Source organism: Gopherus evgoodei, chromosome 3, assembly GCF_007399415.2.
Source record: "Gopherus evgoodei ecotype Sinaloan lineage chromosome 3, rGopEvg1_v1.p, whole genome shotgun sequence".
NCBI lineage: Eukaryota > Metazoa > Chordata > Testudines > Testudinidae > Gopherus > Gopherus evgoodei.
In genome coordinates, this window is record NC_044324.1 from 146,175,161 (window position 1) to 146,195,731 (window position 20,571).

A 20,571-nucleotide genomic window follows, 5' to 3' on the forward strand; every position below is an offset into this window, starting at 1 on the left:
GGGTGGGGTGGGGACGACACCATTGCTGTACAAAGGCGAGCCACATAGGGGCCAGGGCGGAAGCCACAGTCTTGGAGAAGACCCTCCCTTGATTCCCTGCCCATGCTCAGCAGTGAGATATCTTCCATAATGATCATATTCTGTGGAAAGTGTGGGGACAGTAATGATTATCAGGCTCTCCTTACAATGCTAGCTCTCCCCAAGAGCCACGTACCCAGTATACAGCAGGGTCCAGGAAGAGTGATTTATCCTTCCCTTGTGGCTACTCACCATTTTGGGGGTCTTGTGGCTCATGTGTGCTTGCCTGGAGTCAGCCAGGTAGTGATAGGTACGTGAATAGTGGCTGTGTTTTAAATCACTGAATCAGTGTTCTCTGTGTTGCAAACAAACAATACTGCTTCTGTAAAATGTTATGTTTAAACTTCACAGAGATGACCTTGGGATAGAGTTACCAGATAGCAACTGTGAAAAAAAGGGACGGGGGTGGGGGTGATAGGTGCCTATATAAGAAAGTCCCCAAAAATGGGACTGTCCCTTTAAAAATGGGATAGATGGTCAACCTACCTTGGGAGCCCAGCCTCCCTCTTTGTTATCGGTGGCTGAATGGCTGCGCAGAATTAGAAAGGGGCCAAGAAGAACTAAGGAGGACTTTCTGCGTGATGTTATGATGTACTCCGTGGCCAATAAGCAGGAATTGAAGGAGTGTCAGGACAGTGAGAAGACAGACCGAAAGGAGAATGCTGCACGCCAGAATGAAGCCACGGAACGCCAAGCAGATGTGCTCCAGGCGATACTACCTCTGAAAACCAAGCACTTCCAGGCCCGCACTCCCCTGCAGCTGCTGTCGCAAAATTCTTTCCCATGCTCCCCCCAGACACCACCACCACTCTTATCAACCTCCTGGCTCCAGTCTATATCCATGGCATTCTCCCCCGTCACAGTTCAGCACTGCAGACTCCCACTACCCAGTGCAGTCAACACTCATCCCTCTGCAGTTTGGCCCTGCTGAAGTATTCCATTGTATTCCAAAGGAGAAGGCTGGATATGATCCCTGGACATACACAAATCTTTAGCCATCCTGGGACCCCATCTCCCCCTTCCCCCATGCCCCTCATTGCTGATATTTTTTTTTGTTTGCCTCTCTCTTCTGGTTGTTTTTTTAATAAAATAATTGTTTTGGTTTGAAAGCAATCTTTATTCTATTAACTGAAAGCAAACAGAGCCCTGCAAAGCAACAGACAATTATGTTGTCTTCATTTTGCATCGTCTGAACCAATCACCTCCTAACATTACAAGCACTGCACTCCCGAGCATAGTAACAAATATTAGTGGCTTTCAGCTTCAAATTGCTGCCTCAAGGCATCCCTGATCCTTATGACCCCGTGCTGTGCCCCTCTAATAGCCCTGGTCTCAGACTGTTCAAACTCAGCCTCCAGGCGCTGAGCCTCAGCGGTCCAGCCCTAATTGAAGCTTTCACTCTTCCCTCACAAATATTATGGAGCATAGGCTATAAGCATAGGAATATTGTCATTGGCCAGGTCCAGCATCCCATAGAGGCAGCGCTAGCGGGCCTTTAAATGGCCAAAAACACACTCAACAGTTATTCTGCACTTGCTCAGCCTGTTATTGAACCACTCCTTGCTACTGTCAAGTTGTTCCGTGGATGGGTTCATAAGCCACAGCATTAAGGGGTAGGCAGGGTCTCCCAAGATCACAATGGGCATTTCAACTTCCCCTACGGTGACCTTCAGGTCCGGGAAGAAAGTCCCTGCTTGCAGTTTCCTGAACAGACCGGTGTTCCAAAAGATGTGTGTGTCATGCACCTTTCCAGACCAGCCTGCGTTAATATCTGTGAAATGCCCACAGTGATCAATAAGCGCCTGGAGAACCATTGAGAAATACCTCTTGCGATTAATGTACTTGGTGGGTAGGTGGTCTGGTGCCAGAACTGGAGTATGTGTGCCATCTATCGCCCCTCTGCAGTTAGGGAAGCCCATTTGTGCAAAGCCATCCACAATGTCACGCACATTGCCCAGAGTCACGGTCTTTTGGACCAGGATGCGATTAATGGGCCAGCACACTTCCATCAACATGAGTCCAACGGTCGACTTTCCCACTCTGAACTGGTTAGCAATCGATCAATCGGTAGCAGTCTGGAGTAGCCAGCTTCCATAGTGCAATCGCCACGCACTTCTCCAATGACAGGGCAGCTCTCATTCTCATGTCCTTGAGCTGCAGGGATGGGGCGAGCTCATCACACAGTCCCATGAATGTGGCTTTCCTCATCCAAAACTTCTGCAGCCACTGCTCGTCATCCCAGACATGCATCACGATGTGATCTCACCACTCAGTGCTTGTTTCCACTGCCACTCGTGACGTGTTGGTCAGAGCAAGTGGCATACTGGTCAATAGTTCAGGTGCCATTCCTGCAGCCCAAAGAGGCAGGGTGCACAGTACACAAACCATTGACAGATGACGCCAAATACAGACAGAACACAGGGATTGCTGGCATGTGAAGCAATGCATCGGGGCATTGGGACAGGACCCAGGATGCCCCACACCCCCCTCTACCTTCCAACAGCTTTTAGCGGTGAAAGACGAAGAAATGCTCTGTTGGATAGCTCCCCAGAGTGCAACGCTCCGAATACTGCTGCAAGTGCCACAAGTGTGAACACGCTATTGTGCAGGCTGTTGACAGCGTGAGCACACAACAGTGGTTTCCCTTTAGTGCTTTGTGTGAACATGCTATTATGCAGGCTGTTGATAGCGTGAACACACAACAGCGGTTTCCCTTTAGTGCTTTGTGAGTGGCGCTGTAACTGCTGGCGATGTAACTCTGCCAGTGTAGACGTACCCTTCGTTTAGAATTTAACTAGAGAATTTAGGGTTGACCTACACTTAACCTTGCACCAAAATAACTAACTCAATTTTAATTTTGATATTTTGGTGCAAGTCTGTGTGTGGATACTTATTTCAGGCTATAAGTGCCCTGTTTTGATTGACAAGCAAAACTGAAATTCAACATCAAGACTGTTCTAACATAACTTGGCTCCCACAGCACACTAGGAACTCTTCTGAAACTGCAGAAACCAGAGCGCAGCATGCTTTTGCAACAACTTCCAGTCCCAGATATGCCTTCAGTACATCCCCAGAGGCTACAGGGGAATGGGGAGATAAAGCCATTCTGTTAGCTATTTGCCACTCAGGGAATCCTTTTACATCAGGGTATTTCCCAGGCATGGGTTCTGTCAGGTTTACAATCCCTGTATGCTGCTCAGCCATGGTGAAATGGAGAATCTGAACCATTGTCTGGAAAAGCTTAATCTTACAACTGGCATAAAACAATCCAATGTGTATTTCTTGTTTATTGATCATTTTCAATGCAGATTTGTAACTGAAACATAAACAAAATACATTCATGTTCAGGTTTCCCCAGAGGTAACACTTAAAAGTTTAATTGGTTCCATAAGAAGTTCCACTGAGGGCACACCATTCACAGAAATGGTGGCCTCAGGGACAAAGAAAAGTGAATGAAAATGTGAAAAATAATGCAAGTTATAAGGGGCAACAAACATTTATATTTAAGGACTTTGGATGACATTCTCACAGAAAGAACTGCAGATGGAGCTTGAAGAGCTGCTGCCACAAGCAAAGTAGAAAATATCATTCTGAAGCCTCCTCTGACAGTCAGGGGTTTCCTGACTAGCAATCTGTCTGCGTAGGGTCAGCATTTAACCTATAGTTTGTCATTTATCTGGGATGGTTACACATGAACAATTGATTTAACTTAGCAAATAGCTAACTTTAGTTCATCAAAAAATGAAGTGGCTAGTGTGGCTGTCACCAGCCAGCTGCTTGGGTTGCCCTGTGGTCAGCCACACTGGCTGCTGCAGCAGTCACAGAGGTTGCAGAAAGTCATGGAATCCGTGACTCCTGCAACCTCTGCGACAGACACAGAACCCTAGTCATCAGCTGTATTAAAATATTTATCTATATTATTTGTACAGTGTTTAATTTTCTTTATAATCTGAATAGACAAGATGGGGGTGTGTGGAGGAGTAATTTACTAACCATGGCAAATTTACTATGTCAATTTCTCCTCTATCTAGACTAAATATACTCTCAAGGAATGTACATGCATCTTTCAGGGGTCACAAATTCATAGTTCATCTCCATCTTGGACTTGTGGCCACAAAAAAAGACAATTTATGTGATTCCCAGATTATAACAAATCTAAAATAACCTTGGGAGAGGAGCTACCAAACATACATAATCAAAGCCATTCAAAATTATGGAATAAGACTAGAGACAAGAGAAACAACTTTAAAGCTATCCTTGTCTCTCTCCAGCCGTTAGGTGCTTGCTTCTGAACTCTTAGGATATGTCTACACCGCAGCAGGGAACATACTTCCAGTCTAGGTAAACAGATGTGCCAGTTCTACTCAAGCTAATGTGTTACAAATAGCACTGTGACCACAGCGGCACAGGCTAGCCTCCCAAGCATGTAGCCAGAGAGGACTGGATTGGTTTGTACTTGGGCGGCTGATCTGCTGCCTGTGCTGCTGTGGCCACGGTGCTATCGCTAGCTGGAGCACAGCTAGCATGAGTCTGTCTATCAGCATCTGGGAGGGCACTTCCCAGGGTGATGTAGACTTATCCTTATTTCCTAGTTTGTCATAAACTGATAGGGTTGCTGTCAAGTACTTTGTAGGTTTCTCAACAAACAATTGATTATTTTCATGTTTTGTTTTTCAAAGGAGATGTTTTGTTCAGATTTAAACATTACCCTGCATTATATGCAACCAAGCATTGTACTATTATTCTACTGCAAAAGAACCAAACTATTGAAACTCTGAAAAACAAATATTAGAAACCAAGCAGTCTGAATTCCTGGTGTAAAGTGAGTCAAGTGCACAGAATAAGCACTTATCATAAGTAGTGAAAAGTTGTTTTTTAAATTTCAAAATTTAAGAATTAATGCATTTTATTAACATATGTAAGGAAATTTGTTTTTTTTTTAAGTATTATTTAACTTTACCATGCCCCTTTAAACTCATATAAATACACATTTTTATTAATGTCAATAACTAAGTGAAAGCCCAAAAATGGATATATGTATTACAGTTCAATAAAGAGGTATTTTTATTATAAAAAAGACAAAAAAGCTGAAGGCTTGTGTTGTCTAAAGACAGTAACAGCTATATGGGTTTTTTTTTGCCATTTAGGGTATTACTCTATTTAAAATGACAGGAAGCAGTGGCAGTTTTTTAAGCATTTTAAACTGCTGGACTACACATTGCTAAATTACATTTATGTTTTGTAGTAAAACATACCAGACACACTATATACAGCTCTATCTCAGTTAGTCAAACGGGGCAGCAGTGAGGGGGGTAGAAAAATGACACTGTATACTTCTGTAAAATCAAATTTTCAAACAAATAAGTGGTTGTTTCTTTGTTGTTTGTTGTAATTACCAGACATTGTGGGAATATGACACTTTCTGGGTAAAAATTAGCTTTTGACAAATAAGGTTGGTTGTTTGCATAACTGAGTGCTGGTATAGTTAAAGCAACAAAACTTTCTAATGTAAACAAGGCCAAAATTTAAAAGTTTAATTTTAAAGAGTTTACAAATGTAATAAAACAAATTAAATCAAGTTCATTTAAAAGACTCCTTTCCAAAAGGAAACAACATCAGACCTCTCTAAATCATCCCTCAGATGATATCCACTATATTAGGGATTGGCAACCTTTCAGAAGTGGTGTGCCAAGTCTTCATTTATTCACTCTCACTTAAGGTTTTGCATGCCAGTAATACATTTTAACATTTTTAGAAGGTCTTTCTCTATAAGTCTATATTATATAACTAAACTATTGTTGCATGTAAAGTAAGCAAGGTTTTTAAAATGTTTAAGAAGCTTCATTTAAAATTAAATTAAAATGAAGATCTTATCAGTTTAATGCAGTGGTTCTTAACCTGGGTGCATGCACCCCCTGGAGGTGCGAAATGCCCTTTCTAGGGGTGTGAGATATGCAAGATTTTTTTAGAAGGCAAATCATCAAAAGCACAAATTAAGCACAGGCACATAAGCACAACTACTTTGTTTCATCAAACCTATGTATTTTATTAACATTATACATGTTTTAATGATTACTGTATTATACAAACAAAGTTTTTACATTTTTAAGTTCTCAAGTTTTTAAGCCAATTGTAGTGTAATTTTTTATAAGGGCTGCAGAGCACTGGGACCAGGCCAGGAGCAGAGCCCTGGGTTGGCTGCCAGTACTGCAGGCTGGCAGGAGGGCTGAGCAGGCCCCGAAAGGCCCAGACCCCAGCTGGCAGGGGACCGGGCAGCTGGAACCCCAGCCCAGCAGCGAGGTGAGTGGGGCCAGTGGCTGATATCCCAGGCCGGTAGCAGGCTGAGCGGGGCCGATGGCCGGGACCCTGGCTGGCAAGGGGCCAACGGCCGGAACCCCAGACTGGCAACAGGCTGAGCAGCTCAGCCCACTGCTGGTCTGGGGTTCCGTCCACCTGCTCCTGCCAGCCAGGGTCCTGGCCACAGGCTCTGCTCAGCTGCTGCTGGCCAGGAGTTCTGTTCACTCAGGCCAGCAGCGGGCTGAGTGGGGCCAGTGGCCGGGACCCCAGCTGGCAGCAGCATGCCAGTAAAAATCGGCTCATGTGCCACCTTTGGCATGCGTGCTGCAAGTTGCCAACCGCTGCACTATACAAATGCATAACTGTTACATTGTGTCCTGTCAAACTGATGGTCAGAGCAAAAAGGGCTGGAGCTAACATTTTAGTTCTAGATTAGAAGGTCCTTCACTGAAATGCCTATGGACAATTAGTTCAAGCACCTCATTTTATATCAACTGTTAGATATACAGAATTACATTTAATGAAACCTACATTAATAAACATTAAGATTGCAAAAACAAAGCACTTAAAAGTTAAGAATAATTGGAAAGCATTTTTTATCAAGTATAAAGAAATGCACATTTCATCACAACAACCTAAACTCTGACCCAAGAATTTTTAATATTTAAAATTTTTTTTTCAGGATTCTATAAATTAGTATATTATCAGTTAATATATTTATCAACTAGCAGTACTTTTTTGAAAGTTCTGTTTCTCAAGAGTAATATTGTATATGTAGTTTAATAGAAAAAAGTATAAAATAATTTTGGTAAAATTTTTTCACATGGGCACTCTATTCCTGAATATTTTTTTTTATTCCAAATATTCATTCTGGCTGGTACAATGGACAAAATGCCAGATAAATAAACTAATCAAATTTATAATGGCTCTTGTGAGGGTCTGACTCATTCAATGTGCACCAGACAATACACTCATGTTCACTGGAAAGTTCAGTTACTAAGCATGTCTATGCAGCACTCTTTAAAGTATGATCTTAGAAGGTCCAGCTTTAACATGTGTTAAAGCAGTGTAGTGTGCCTTGTCAACAGTCGGCTTTTAAAACACCTCAGATCTCTGACAAGATCTCAGAGGAAAAAAGACAGTCACTGAGGGCATGTCTACACTCACCTCCAGAGCGATCAAAGCAGTGGGGGCCAATTTATCGGACTAGTGAAGACACGATAAATCGACTGCCGAGCACACTCCCCTCGATTCCAGAGCGAGATATGTAGGCGAAGTCGATGGGGGAGCACCAGCAGTCGACCTACCACAGTGAAGACACCACGTGAGTAGGTACTCGACTTCAGCTATATTATTCATGTAGCTGAAGTTGTGTAACTTAGATCGATCCCCTCCCCCTCGTGTAGATCAGGCCTAAGGAATAGTTTAGGCCAGGTTCTGCCGCCATATTAACACAAGGATATCAGTATCAGTCTTTATTCTGAATGTGAATAAAAGTGTTAAATAGTCACTGAAAGTTCAACACTGAAAAAAACTGAAAAATTGCAGCACGCAGAGCTCATGAAAAGGAGCACAGGACTGATTGCCATCAGTACATTGGTGATGCTGCAGTCTAAATAACCCCTCTCCCCCTCGTGGCCTCACACTTTACACTGAACAAGTACCTCTGACCATACGTTCTTCAAGGAAAATATTGACTTATAATGTTCCTATGGGCAGACAGTTACAAACACATTGTGGATACTATCAGATAGGAGCGGCTCCAGGCACCAGCATAGCAAGCGTGTGCCTGGGGCAGCAAGCCACGGGGGAGTGGCCTGTGAGCTCTGCTGGTCCCACGGTTTCGGCAGACCTCCCGGAGAAATGCCGCCAAATCCGCATGACCAGGGCAGACCTCTACCTGACTGCCATGCTTGAGGTGGCAAAAATACATAGAGCCACCCCTGCTATCAGAATACAAACAGCAAACAACAACTTAGGCCTGGTCCACACTACAGCGTTAAATCGATTTAAACAGCGTTAAATCGATTTAACGCTGTACCCGTCCACACTACAAGGCACTTAAAATCAATTTTAAGGGGTCTTAAAATCGATTTCTGTACTCCTGCTCAACGAGAGGAGTAACCCTAAAATCGATATTACTATATCGATTTAGGGTTAGTGTGATGGAAATCGAAGTTATTGGTCCCATTCTTTTACTGAGCTACCCAGAGTGCACCGCTCCAGAAATCAATGGTAGCCTGAGACCACGGACGCACACCACCGAAGTAATGTGCCCTAGTGTGGACGCGTAAAATCGATTTTATAAAATCTGTTTTATAAAATCGATTTTATTAATTTCGATTTTACTCTGTAGTGTGGGCGTGGCCTAAGATACAGACTAGGGGCTTGTCTACATCAGAAAGTTGCAGCGCTGGTGAGGGAGTTACAGCGCTGCAACTTTGAAGGTGTACACATCTGCAGGGCACCACCAGCGCTGCAACTCCCTGTTTGCAGCGCTGGCCGTACTCCCGTTTTGTCTCGGGTGTAGAGGATCCAGCGCTGGTGATCCAGCGCTGGTAATCCAATGTAGACAGTTACCAGCGCTTTTCTTGACCTCCGTGGAAGGAGGAAGCCTCTGGTAATCAAGCTGGTTTCCTTTCCCGGTTTGCTCTCTCGGTCCCGGAGCCACCCAGCAAACCGCAGGGAAGGAGACCTGCTTGCTCGGGGTTCCGGGACCGAGAGAGCAAACCGGGAAAGGAAACCAGCTTCGCCGCGGTTTGCTCTCTCGGTCCCGGAACCCCGAGCAAGCAGGTCTCCTTCCCTGCGGTTTGCTGGGTGGCTCCGGAAACGCGAGAGCAAACCGCGGCGTTCCCGGTTTGCTCTCTCGGTCCCGGAACCCCGAGCAAGCAGGTCTCCTTCCCTGCGGTTTGCTGGGTGGCTCCGGGACCGAGAGAGCAAACCGCGGCGTTCCCGGTTTGCTCTCTCGGTCCCGGAACCCCGAGCAAGCAGGTCTCCTTCCCTGCGGTTTGCTGGGTGGCTCCGGGACCGAGAGAGCAAACCGCGGCGTTCCCGGTTTGCTCTCTCGGTCCCGGAACCCCGAGCAAGCAGGTCTCCTTCCCTGCGGTTTGCTGGCTGGCTCCGGGACCGAGAGAGCAAACCGCGGCGAAGCTGGTTTCCTTTCCCGGTTTGCTCTCTCGTCCCAGAACCCCCCTTGAAGCCGCCCAACAGCGCTGCAGTGTGGCCACATCTAACACCACTTGCAGCGCTGGTTGCTGTAAGTGTGGCCACTCTGCAGCGCTGGCCCTATACAGCTGTACTAATACAGCTGTAACAACCAGCGCTGCAAAATTTTAGATGTAGACATGGCCTAGAATTCACATAAGAAAACCTTCAAGACACCATCACCGCACCACTCTCTAACATGCTAACCAATACTGTCTCGTTGTTTCCATGTACTGCCCTGCCTGTCTGTACCCATCTGTTGTCTTAAGACCTAGATTGCAAGCTCTTTGGAGAAGGGACTGTCTAATTCTGCAGCTCACACAACACATACAGTATGAAAGTGGCTAAACTGTTATGGGCCTTTTCCTGCTGCAGACCACATATCCATGGCCTCCCAATACAGACTTGGTAATACAGACAATATATTTCACTAAAATCAGACAGAGCTACAGTATTTAGCAGTGGGTTGATCAGAAACCTGATATAAAATAAAATAAAGCTTTGTGATCCTGTAAATTAGGATTTTATGACAAAACATATTAGAAATGTATGTCAATCTAAGCCAGGTGATATAGTTTTGAGTCAAGGTGCTAATGCAACTTAACACACCGGCAGCAATCACCATATAAAGCATCAACTCGTTCCTTTCACTAGCAAGACAGACAGCCATAGAAGGCAATCCACCAAGGAATTCACACTGGTCACTTATTTGTAAAATCCCCCGGTATTTGAAGAGAAATTGATAGTCATCTTAGAATCCAATGCAACAAAAACATCAACCTTGTCTCTCCTCTCATTACTCCTGGGGGAGAAGAAAGCCTGTTCTTGCCTAAGGGAACAAATTAACTCAAAAGTCTGATGAAGTGGGCTGTAGCCCACAAAAGCCTGTGGCACATTAGAAATTAACAAATTTATTTGAGCATAAGCACTCCTGTTCTTTTTGAAGACACAGACTAACAGGGCTGATAAGACATTGGGCTAGATTAGTGTTTTTCAACCTGTGCACAGAGTCTGTGTCTGTTTCAGCCCCCAGGGGTCTGCAAAAGGTTGTCCTTACTACAGAACAGTGGTTTTCACTCTGTGGTCCATGGACCCCTTGGGATCAGCAGATTGTGTCTAAGATTTCCAAAGGGGTCTGCATCACCACTTGAAATGTTTTAGGGGTCCACAATTGAAAAAAAAAGTTGAAAATCACTGGGCTAGATCCTCTCTAATGTGCAGCAGCCCAGTTCCAGCGAAGTAACTGAATTTACACCTGCCGAGGATCTCACTCGGAGAGTTCAGATCCGCATTGGTAAGTTTTGCATGTAGCCTGCGCCCTGTAGTGAAACAAACCCCCGGAAATCCAGGCAACAAAAGCACTTTCAGGGAGGGAGCTTCCCAGCCCAGAAAGGCGGGGGGCATCTGCTTTTCATTGAGTTTGTCGTTAGCCAAAGTCTTCCAGCTCGGAGACCTCCCCGTGCCCGTTCCCTTGGCCCGCTGTGCAGCGCCGTGCCCCGGGACGCAGCAGCGCTCGGCTCCGCCGTCGGGTACCAGCCAGAGAGGAGGGAAACGAGGGGATTCGACGTGCTGAACCCGAGCGGCTCGGCAGCGGGTCACTCGGCGGAGCCTCTCCCAGTCCCAGCGGGGGCTGCGCTACAGCGGCTGCGCTTGGCCCCTAGCGAGCGGGGCAGCCCTGCCCGGCCCGGCCCGTCCTGCTCCTTGCGGAGCCCCCGCGCCGCACGCCCCGCGGACAGAGACCAACCCAGTTAGCTGCCCCCCGCCCAGCCCCGCACTCACGTAGAGGGAGCCGATGCTGGAGCCGTAGAAGCGCAGCGGGGCGCTGAGCTCCAGGGGCGGGGAGCTCACGTCGTCCCCGGGCTCCAGCTCCGCGTCACCCCGCTCCGCGCCGAAGGGGAAGAGCAGCCCCCCGCGGGGCAGGCAACCCCCGGGCACGGCCAGCCCCAGCAGTGCCCACAGCAGCGCCCAGCTCCGCCCGGGGAACATGCTCGCCTCGCCCGGCGCCTCCCTGCACAGCGCGCGGCAGCAGCTCCAGCGCGGGCGGCAGAACTATGAAGCCCCCAAAGTTTTAAACCCAGCCAGGGCTGGGGTGGGGAGGGGAGAGGGGGACTCGTGAGGGGCTGAGGCGCAAACCAATGAAGGAAGCAGCTCAGAGAAAACCAGCCAATCACAATTAGAGGGGAAAGGCTCACCCACCCCTCACTGCATCCCAACCCCATCAATACGTCTCTTTCGTACCAAGAACATAATTAAAAAAAAACAAGCAAACCCATCAGCCTGAGTTTTCCCCCGTTAACCCCATCCTCGACCCCAGAAACTCAAGGTACTCCCCCTACTCCCATCCCAGACACAGGGGACCACAACTCACCCGACCAATAACATCTCTTTTCCTTTACAGTTGAATTGTTTTTTGTAAGTTTAGAAAATGAAGCAGATCTCCTATAACGCTTTCCCTCCTACTCTCATGTTCATGCAGTAATTCTCTTAAGAAAACCAACCAAGTTCCCTGACTGTTGAAAATACAACAGATTCCAACAACAAGCGGTAGTGCTCAAGTGCAGAGCAGCAGCAAACTCAGAAGAAAAGTAGATAGTACATTTCCCAAAAGAGAGAAGAAATTGTAAAACATTGCTTTTCACCCTATTTCTGTTCTTATGTGGAAAAAATGTATCTACAACAAATCCATATGGGAAAGGAGAGAGAGAACTCATTTTCTTGTACACTTTGTCTTTCTTAACTTTGGAGTTTAGATCAAGCAGTTCAGTTTATATGAGACAGGCAGAACTCTGTACTCTGGCTATGAGTACTCATAATTTTGCAGGGATGCTTCCATATCCCACCAGATTAGGCTGTTCTTCTGATGTGGCAACAAATCCTTCTCTTGTCTGAATTTAGAGGCATAAGAACTCTGGGAAGCTGGAGGATTCTTGCAATAAATAAGAATTTGATAAGAAGTCTGGATGTTTAAATATTTGTGTCTGTATATTTGCATCAGTAATGTCAGTGATATCATACATTCTTTGACTCTTGAGTCTGGATTTTTTACAAGTTCTTTTGATTTAGCCAATGTTATCTGCAATATATGAATATTTTCACCTTTTGCGCTGTTTCCATTGTGTCTGAATATTGAAGTGTATTTTATTTAAAGTGTCCTGTTGAACATCTTTACTGACATCTGGAAGAGGGATAAAAAAGCATTCACAAAGGTTACTTATTATCTGGGAGACGTTACAAACACCATTCAGAACTGAGAAATTATGCAGTTTTTGATTAAAAATGAGGGCAAGAAATATACTCAGAATCAACCTGGAATTCCACCAGCTAATATATCATGGGAGAAATATAATCCAAAACAGACATGGACATAATGTTTTCAGTAGATAACAAATTAGATGTGATAGTTTACAAAGCAATATAGTGTCAAAAAATCCAACGGATTTTGTGCTGCATACGAGTAGGCATTATTATGTTACAGACTAGGGAGATGATTGTCCCTTTATGGATATGGTGACATTATTTTTATTAGATCATTTCTGAGTATTTCAATGCCAGAAAGATACATATTAAAAAATCTTGGAGGGAATTCAGAGAAAAGCAACAACAATTATTAGAGGACTAGAAGGAATGACATATAAGATATTAGTAATGAACTACTTATGTATAGGTTTCAGAATAGCAGCCGTGTTAGTCTGTGTCCCAAAAAGAACAGGAATACTTGTGGCACGTAAGCATATGCTCAGATACATTTGTTAGTCTCTAAAGGGCCACAAGTACTCCTGTTCTTTTTACTTATACTGTAGCTTGGCCAAATGACAACTGCAAGGGGACTTAATTACCATCTTTTGTTATGGATAAGATCACCGTCCAGTACACACACGAATGGCATAAATACTAAAGAGGGGGAGGAATTATTTGGGGTGGTCCCAACTGTCATAAATGGGAGTGATAGGATCAAAATAACTGAAGGAAAACATGATCTGAGTATCAGAAAATGTTTCCTAACAGTGAAATTTATATTCAGAAAATCACAGATTAGACATGGTGGAAGCCCCATCCCTGGAGTCACTTAACGCTAGACTGGATAGAATATTGAAGACTCTGTTGCAGGGAACAATCCTGCATTTACCTTTGGGGAAAAGGACAAGATGATTCAAAAGATTTTTTCCATCTCCAGCTTCTATGATTATAGGATATTCAAACAGGTCATATATCCATACAAATTATAATCTCCTGAAGATTTCTGCTGCTTGAACATGAGGCTATGGGAGAAGAGTGCTGCTGATTTCTCTCCAAAGGTCATCTTACATCACAGAACTCAGTCTCCTCTTTGATTATTCTTATCAGAGTAAGGGAACTACAAGCTTCCCTCTGCAGTCACCTAGTGCCAAGGATGTGAGGAGAGGACTACTGACATGGGCCTCCCATTGAAAGTCTTTTACTGCCCAAAAAGGGTAGAGTAATCTGATGAATAGCTCATCAAAAGATAAAGTGACCATGGTATATGTCTACACTATCCAGTGGGGATCAATTTATCGCATCTAGTCTAGACGTGATAAATCGACCCCTGAGCCCTCTCCCATCGACTTCTGTACTCCAGCGCCACGAGAGGCACAAGCAGAGTCAATGGGGGAGCGGCAGCAGTTGGCTCACCACGGTGAAGACATCACGGTAAATCGATCTAAGTACGTTGACTTCAGCTACATTTTTCACGTAGCTGAAGCTGCATAACTTAGATCGATCCCCCTCCCCTTGCGTAGACCAGGGCTATGTCACTATGTAGAACACAATACAGTAGTCGCAGGGGGAAAGGATACAGAATAGAATGAGGGGGCTGATCACTGGGAAGGATGGAACTGAGGCCTGTTGAGAAGGAAATTTGTTTTCAGAAGGGCAGGCCATGGGAATCTTAGAAGGTCACATGGAAGGAGGGGGCTTGAAGAAAGATCTCAGACAGCCTCATAAAGTTTGTCACACTAGCTTGACATGTGAATGTTGGCCTGTTTATTAAAGTTGAACCTCTGAACCTTTTGGGAGTCACTCATCATAAATCTAAATATCTGTATGTCATAATGGAGAACACAAAGGCCAGGAGAGAGGGGGAAAGAGGATACAATATAGCAAATTTCTATATGGAGAGAGTAACCCACTTTTTCACCCTTGGTAAAGTCAGATGCCCGGGGGAACAAAGGCACACAAAGGGCAATGTTGTCCCTCATTCTACACACGTGCAAGGGAGTAAAAGGTTATAAGTAGATCTGAGTGAAATTTTTCAGGAGAATAGTTTTTTCATTGAAAAATGCAGTTTTGGTTGACCCAAAATTATCCACAAGTTTGACTGTGTGTGTGTGTTCCTCCTTATAACCATTAGTCCAATGCTTAGGGAGCATACCTAGGATGTGGGAGACCCAGGTTTGACTCTCCATATAACAGCAACTTATACTCAAATTTCCCTCCTTCTAGGTGAAGCATCTTTACTACTAGGCTAGAGGATATTTTGGGGTGAATTGCTCTCAGTCCCTCTATTCCACTGTGTATAAATATTAATTGTGCCAAACAGAAAGCAAGTGAGACTGACTCTATAGCCTGGTGATTAAGGCACTCACATGGGGGGTAGGAAACATGGATTTAAACCTCTCTCTTCCTGATTCATAGAAGGGAATAAATGATTTGCAAGAGCTAATGTGTGAAGTCACTATGGGGTTGTATCCAGACATATTTACTAAAGAGAATCATGCAACTCCCAGACAATTGATCTGGAGTTAGGTACATTTGGGAGGATGTCAGAATGCCATTGACTCTCACATAAGGTTTTTGATTCACAATAAAACCTTCCATAAAGCACCTTTCATTCGGTATGTCTACACTACAGGGCATAGCCCCATAGTGTAGACACAGGCTACCCCGAGAGAAGGGGTTTTCCACTGGCGTAGGAATATCACTTCCCCAAGCAACAGTAGTGAGATAGATGGAAGCATTCTTCTGTTGATCTAGTTACATATTCACTGTGTATAAGAATGGCATAGGTACAACACACAGTGATTTTTAACGCCACTGAGAAATGTAGTTATGTCAACCTACATTTTAAGTGTACATGAGACCAGAGACACATAATGTGCAGCTCTGACGGCAGAATTTTGCCTATATTACAGACAATCATCATAGAACAAATTAATCATCCAGATCTGATTTCTTTTATAACAAGCACATTCAGATGCACACATTATGTCCTGTTCCTGCAAAGATTTATGCTTATGCTTATCATTAAGCACTGTCAATCCATTGACTTCAACAGGACTATGCAGTGCTTAAAGTTAAGCACATGCCTAAGTCTTTGCAGGATCAGAGCCTAACTTTGAACTTTACATCTAATTTCTTGTACAATCCTCAAAATCAACAGATATATTAAGGGTTCAGAAAAAGAAACCATAGGTCAAGTTATGCAATTATTTCCCACAAAACCATGAACACTTTCCCTCATTTAAGCAAAACTAGGATATAATCTGGGGGAAAGGATAGGGGAAACAGAAGAGAAACAATATTGTCACCAAGGACAAAGTATCCGGTTATATAAAAGTCAAGTATCACAAATATCCCAACTGTCATAAGGTCACATGAAAAATATTAAATATCTTACCAAAAAAATTTCATCCAGCCTATCTCCCATTGGAGAGCCTACCTCAAGAAGAATAATAGGAAATTTTGGGAAGTAGGAGAGGGTTGGAATGGAGCAACAATCTATTTTAAAACTCCATATGCTTGGCACAACAAAAGTGCAGTATAACTATCTCAAGATTTGCCACTTTGTCACTATATGCAAATTTAAACTTTATGTGACAAAGGGCACAAAAGAGAGGCACTATATACAGACTTCAGAATAAAAAAATGTGATTAGAGGAGACATCATGACAAAAGGTACAGTCAGTTTCTAACATATACAAAGAACTGATTGCGGTGAACAGAAATGAAGCACTATTGTTCACAGAACAATGAGAATGGGATATGAAAGGCAAATCAGAGTGGAACAATGGAAACAGATATGTAAAAGTTGTGCTTTATCTCCTAACTGCTGTGGAAAATTACTTCAAATTACTATGCTGTCTCATTGGTGTCTTATCCTATCAGACTTCAAAAGACAGACAGTAAACAAAAGGAAAATGTTCTAGACATATTGTGGTCTGGAAATGAGGAGAGGACATTTTATACATCTCACATTAAATCATCACTCAATCTAAAATTTGCCACCAAATCCAAAGTATCAGTAGGAGTCAGATCGTGCATTCTGTATTTACCCAAAACTGCCACTGCAGTAAACTGAGTGAGAGTTTTGGATGCAAAAGGAATACAGTATCAAACTTTACATGTGTTCTAGCAACAGACCCAAGGTACTATTTGTGGACCTTTTAAGAGATGATCAACAAGGCAGCAAAGGTAAAGTACATGTATGGTATTAGTGGTGGCTAGAAATCCAATAGCAAACATCTGGAAAAAGAAGCATTCCATATGTATCAAGCCTTGGCACTTGGATTTAAGATTATTTAGAAAGTCTTAGTGAAGATTGAGATACTTGCTCATAATTTCCCACCCTACCCACACCTGGCAACCTATGCTAAGGTAATGCATGTAATAAAATAATAAATAATCTAAAGAAAAAAGTTTTTCTCAGCCTAAACAACTGTGAATAAGCAAAATGGGCCCTTAGATAGAACACTTATTGATTTTTCCCTTCCAACTAGCTGATCAAAGTTATTAGAGAAGGAAGGATTTCTTTGAAAAACTGATTGCCAGAAGATCCATTTTAGATAGCCCTTCTGGAGCAGAAGTGCAGTAAATTTTGGAAAAGTCTTCATGTATTTCTTCACAGGTGATATTAGTAGCTCAGAAACACAAGGTAGAGTTGTAACGCCAAAGGAGCATAAGCTAGCTTTTGCCCTCCAATGTTTATTTGTGTCTTGGAAGTGTCTAACTCTGTCTCACAACCTGTTTCAAAGGGTATGTCTACGTGGCAAATTAAGGTATAATTGTAGTGCTGGTAGGCATATCCACACTAGCTTTAATCTAGTTGGTGCAGGTATCAAGAGTAGTGAGGATGTGACGGCACAGACAGACTTCAGTGTGAGCTAGGGTGACCAGATAGCAAGTGTGAAAAATTGGGATGGGGGTGGGAGGTAATAGGAGCCTATATAAGAAAAAGCCCCAAATATCAGGCCTGCTATGATGTGAGCTAGCAACCCAAGTATGTATCCAGAGTCCTTGGTGGGTTTATACCTGGGTTGAGTGGCTAGCCTGCACTGAAGCTCATACTTCCATGTCTTCACTACTGTTGCTACCCACGCTTAGATTAAAGCAAGCTCAGGTAGGCCTACCCGTGCTACAGTTACACCTTAATTTGGGTGGAGACATACCCAAAGTTGTTTCCTTCTCTGTCCTGCTCTGTTGAAGTGCCATGGCTGAAGAGTACAGCACAATCTGGGCCATCTATTTTCTACAAGATAAAATGTGTCCACCCAGTGTCTTTGTACATTGAATGAGGATCCTAGGGAAAGATAAAACTGATCCTTTTACCCGAATACACAGGTTAAAATGGATTCTATAGAGAAATGAGTAAGCGACAAGCATCAGTAACTCAGGCAGCTTCCAGTACAGCACAGAGCCTGGTAGAGCTCCATGATGAGAGAGAATGGATTTCCAAACAGGGGAAACTGAGGCTTTGGAAAATGCAACCTGGACCAACAGTCTCCTGATATTGGGCTTTCTGAAAAGATTTGATGAGGGAGGAATGATGTACTACAACGGTTGCCAGCTGTTCTGGCTAATACTGTAGCCCCCAAAGTAGAATTTGGCTCGCCATTTAATTTAGTCAGCTTTCTGGATTCCACATGGCAACTTTGAAGTATGCCAAATCAAAAGTCAGAAGCCCAGGTTTCTGAAGAATTCAACATTAGATATTAATATTTCCTATAATATGATTGATAGCTTGTTCATGTTTTTTGTGTGACAGGAAATAGAGAGAGAGTCTTGGCGGCTGCTACCCCCTTTCCCCTCATTAAAAAAAAGTCACTTCAAGGGCCTGAGGATGCTTGTGTTCCTGATGTCTCTCTTGGCCAACTAAAGCACATTGTTCAAAGTTTGCTGTATTGAAAACTGTACTTTTCAAGATTAGAGCAGAGCAGCTGTTTCATATCCAATAAAACTGGATATGCTTGGGTGGTAATTATTGCTCTCTCTTTTCTATGTAGGTCGTGATTCAGCAAAATGCTCATGTCCTTCCCCTTTCAGGATAAACTTCCATACAGAAATGAGTTGGCTTTATACAGTTAGTTGTTTATAAAACACTGTGCACCCGTAATGGTGACCAAACTGAATAAAGATGTTTTTCTTTCTTTTTTTTTAGCATAGTTTTGTGCAAAGCCTGTGAATTTCCCCTGGCCCTGAAGCTGTCCAGATCCAGAAATCAGCAGTAATTCCATGAATTACAACTATTTATTCTTTCTGTCCCCAGGACTCCTTACTTACAATGCATATCATTCTACTTAGTAACTGCAGACAAATATAAACAGTGACCCGAACATAGTTTCTTCCCAAACATAGTTTAGCATTTCAGCTTAGCATATAACACTGTGGGTTTGTCACAGAGGAGCAATAAAAGATAGATATCTACTTTAGGCCAATTCTGTGCAAGACTATTCACTTATCTAGTCCTGGGGAAAAAGGCATTATTTGCAAAAATAGGGCTTGATACTGTAGCCCTGACTCATCTGGGAAGTCCCTTGGGGGAAGGAGAAGAGAGCAAGAACTCTCTTTTTTCAGTATTTAATATAAATAGTGTCAGATTGTGAAACCCTTAATCACATGCGGTAGTACATTACTCCATGATTAGTCATATTTGTTTCAAAGGGACTATTAGCAAAGTAAGATACAATTCATAGTGGATAAGGGCAGCACAATCCAGTCCCTAGTGATTTAAACAAAACTTCCAGGCTTCTAAGCTGTAGTTTTTTAAAAGTTAAAAGTAAAAATTTACTTATATGAAATTAGCCATTTACAATGATACTCTGTATCAGAAAATGACTATTCTCTTTTATTTAGAATAGCCCCATTCAAATACACATTCAATCTGGGCATAGATATGCTGAAAACAGACTCAGAAGTCTAGTATATTAGTATACTATGTATATTAGTAAATGCATTTTTTAAAGTGACCCAAAACCAAAATTTTAAACATAGCCATACACATCAAGGAATGGTGATGGGAGGCTGTGTGCTACTGTGGAGAGAGCACTGGGCTTAGTGACTCACTCTTGGGTCCCAGGCTTAGGACACATGTGAACCAAAATTCACATTTAAAATATTGCCCTGCCTTTGGATTAACTGTTTTGTCAATATCTTCATTACTTCCTAAATGTCCACATGCTGTTGTTTTATTTTTCGCATCAAAGATGTCACAACTGCAGTGCTCTCTTCAATTATTAGTGGGTGAATTTCTCTCTACTATTTTTGCGGTTTTTTGAAATGTTTTCAGCCCCTCTATTCCCCTTGAACGATAGCATTCTACTGCCTTTTCCTTTCCTAAAAAGGCTTTAATTCTGTGCAGTATATTTTGCTTGTTTCCTTCCTGCCTGCCTTCTCCACTTCTAGTACAGGCTTAAATTAACTCTCAGATCTTTGAGCAGATATTTTTAAAACCACATTAGCCATTTCTTGTACCTTGAATTCTTTTTAAGAGGAATCATGCCTGTTTCCTTAATTGTAAAGTCTTCAGGATTCTCTAACACTTCTTGCACTCTTACCATTTTAATACTTCTTCCTAGAACACAGGGCTCACTGATATTTTTAGGGCCCAATTTTTAGGGCCACCCTTGATTATCCTGAGTACCACCTTCCTCCATGTATAGGACCACTGAAATCAAGAGACCTACTCATGAAGTAAGATGCTATTCAATATGAGTGAGGGAATCTGAATCCCACCCTTAATTACCAACTATTTGCTTTCTT

At 43.3% G+C, this 20,571-nt stretch overlaps 1 protein-coding gene across 1 annotated transcript in view; it reads right to left on the bottom strand.

The window, feature by feature from the left end:
- NID1 (nidogen 1) overlaps window positions 1-11,565 on the bottom strand; it is an 89,095-nt gene extending 77,530 nt beyond the window's left edge. The window contains 1 exon segment of the mRNA XM_030556945.1: window positions 11,359-11,565. Within this exon segment, the coding sequence (XP_030412805.1) occupies window positions 11,359-11,565 (207 nt within the window).
- Window positions 11,566-20,571: the final 9,006 nt, after the last annotated feature.